Source organism: Aplysia californica, unplaced genomic scaffold (assembly GCF_000002075.1).
Source record: "Aplysia californica isolate F4 #8 unplaced genomic scaffold, AplCal3.0 scaffold00142, whole genome shotgun sequence".
NCBI classification, from domain to species: Eukaryota; Metazoa; Mollusca; class Gastropoda; order Aplysiida; family Aplysiidae; genus Aplysia; species Aplysia californica.
Window position 1 is genome coordinate 1428844 of NW_004797412.1, and position 1812 is coordinate 1430655.

Consider the following 1812-nt stretch of genomic DNA (forward strand, 5'->3'; position numbering starts at 1 on the left):
CCCCCCGCCTCTTCCTCTTCACGCCTCTACTGCCCCACCATTTTCCTCACACTGTGTTCATTTCACCCTCCAGGAATCCCAACAAAAAGAACGAGGAAGAACCATCAGAATGTTCTAGAGCGGCTACCACAGAAAGTCTCCCATGCTGGCCCGAGTTCACGCTCGACAGACAGGAATACTTACTGATTTCCGAAACTTCAACGGTCAAAACCAGGAGAAACTCTACGGAAGTCTGCTTCTGGCATCGCCTAATACCCGACCTGGAAGCTGCTGCGAGAGTTGCCGCACCCAGCGAAACACAGGGTCCGCTTGAACAATTTTCCACTACTACCTTAACGACAACTACACACTCCCACGCCTCAACACAACCAACGCCCACCACTTGGTTTATTGGGTTAACGCTTGCTATTTCGCTCATCCTTCTTTTACCGTAGTCAGAACCAGAAACCGTAAATATTTACCGTATCTATAATCATTGGTCAGAATCGTTGTTTTTCCAACTCCGCCTAAAGTTCGGAAACAATACATTAAGTCTTTAATTTATTGAGGACGCGCATTCTGTTTTTTCGACAATGCATTAACCCTTTCAGCACTAACATAACTGGCCGTTTTGAGTTAATAAAACCATGAGGTCTGGAACCAAATGATCTGTTTGCTCTATCAAAACCGTAAGATTATTCAGAGTCGTTATCAAGATGTTCAAAGAAATGATTACGAAAAAACTTGACATGTTTTGAAGCTCAATATCTTTACCGTCAAATTTCTCAAAACTAGATCTAGGTGCTGGGCAGATAGAACTCCGTAAGGCTAGGGTAGCGATTTGTATCAGACAAAAAATAAAATTTACATTCAAGAGAGATTTAAAATAATTTTCATCCTCGCATCCCCGATCGGCGATTCCCGTGTTTTGTTTTGTTTTTGTGTGTGTGTATTTTTTTACTTTTTTTTTTTGCCGTAAAATCCACGCGCCGCCTTGACGACGCCTACCCTTAGTACGAACCCCCTCAACAAGGATGGTACTTGCATTACAAGGTGACTGCCGAGTCTTGGAATCCTGGAGACTCCAGGAATGCGGGGAACGGGAATAAAATTGTTTATACCAGAAGTGCCCCTGGGGTTTGAAAAAGAACCAAAAAATAACTATTTTACTAAACATTAAAAACCCTATTTGAAAAGATCGGAACGTTCAGTCTTTGCCGCCCAAGTTTTATTTTTATTTTTAAAATTCATTTATTTATTTATTCATCTATTTATTTAATTATTCAATTTATAAATTGTTTTCTACTTAGTTTGTGAGATTTAGATATAAGCATTGAGTATAATAATATTATAATTCAGTATTACTTAATTTGACTACTTTTTAAAGGAATATGACGTACTACTAAGTATTATGGGCCTATAGTGCGTTGGTCAGCTCTACATGCTTGTATTTTTGCGTTACGTATCACTCGTGTAAATACTGCTGCGAAACGAAAAGTCGGACTGTCGTACACACGCATAAAAAAAACAATTAGTCTGTTGCATACTTGCCGCAGGGGGTAAAAAAAAAGCTCTTCAACTTAAGCGTATTTACGTTAGATTTGAACTCAACGTTTGAATTTAACAAATGTAAAGAAAAACAGGTGCTGGGACCCGAGAAAAAGATCAACTTAACCGAAAACAAACTGAAGCGAGTTCAACACAAGTGGAGTAGATTGTACACGTATATTTTTCGAATATATAATTTTATTTGTATGCTCACGCGCGCGCGCATGAGTGTGTGTGTGTGTGTATGTGTGTGTGTGTGTGTGTGTGTGTGTGTATGTGTGTGTG

General features: G+C 39.6%; 1 protein-coding gene across 1 annotated transcript in view; it reads left to right on the plus strand.

The window, feature by feature from the left end:
• Window positions 1–727, plus strand: part of LOC101849369 (neuroligin-4, X-linked) — a 7801-nt gene extending 7074 nt beyond the window's left edge. The window contains exon 3 of the mRNA XM_005096937.2: window positions 74–727. Coding sequence (XP_005096994.1) covers window positions 74–434 — 361 coding nt within the window. The 3' untranslated portion in view covers window positions 435–727. The remainder of the gene's footprint in view (window positions 1–73) is intronic.
• Window positions 728–1812: the final 1085 nt, after the last annotated feature.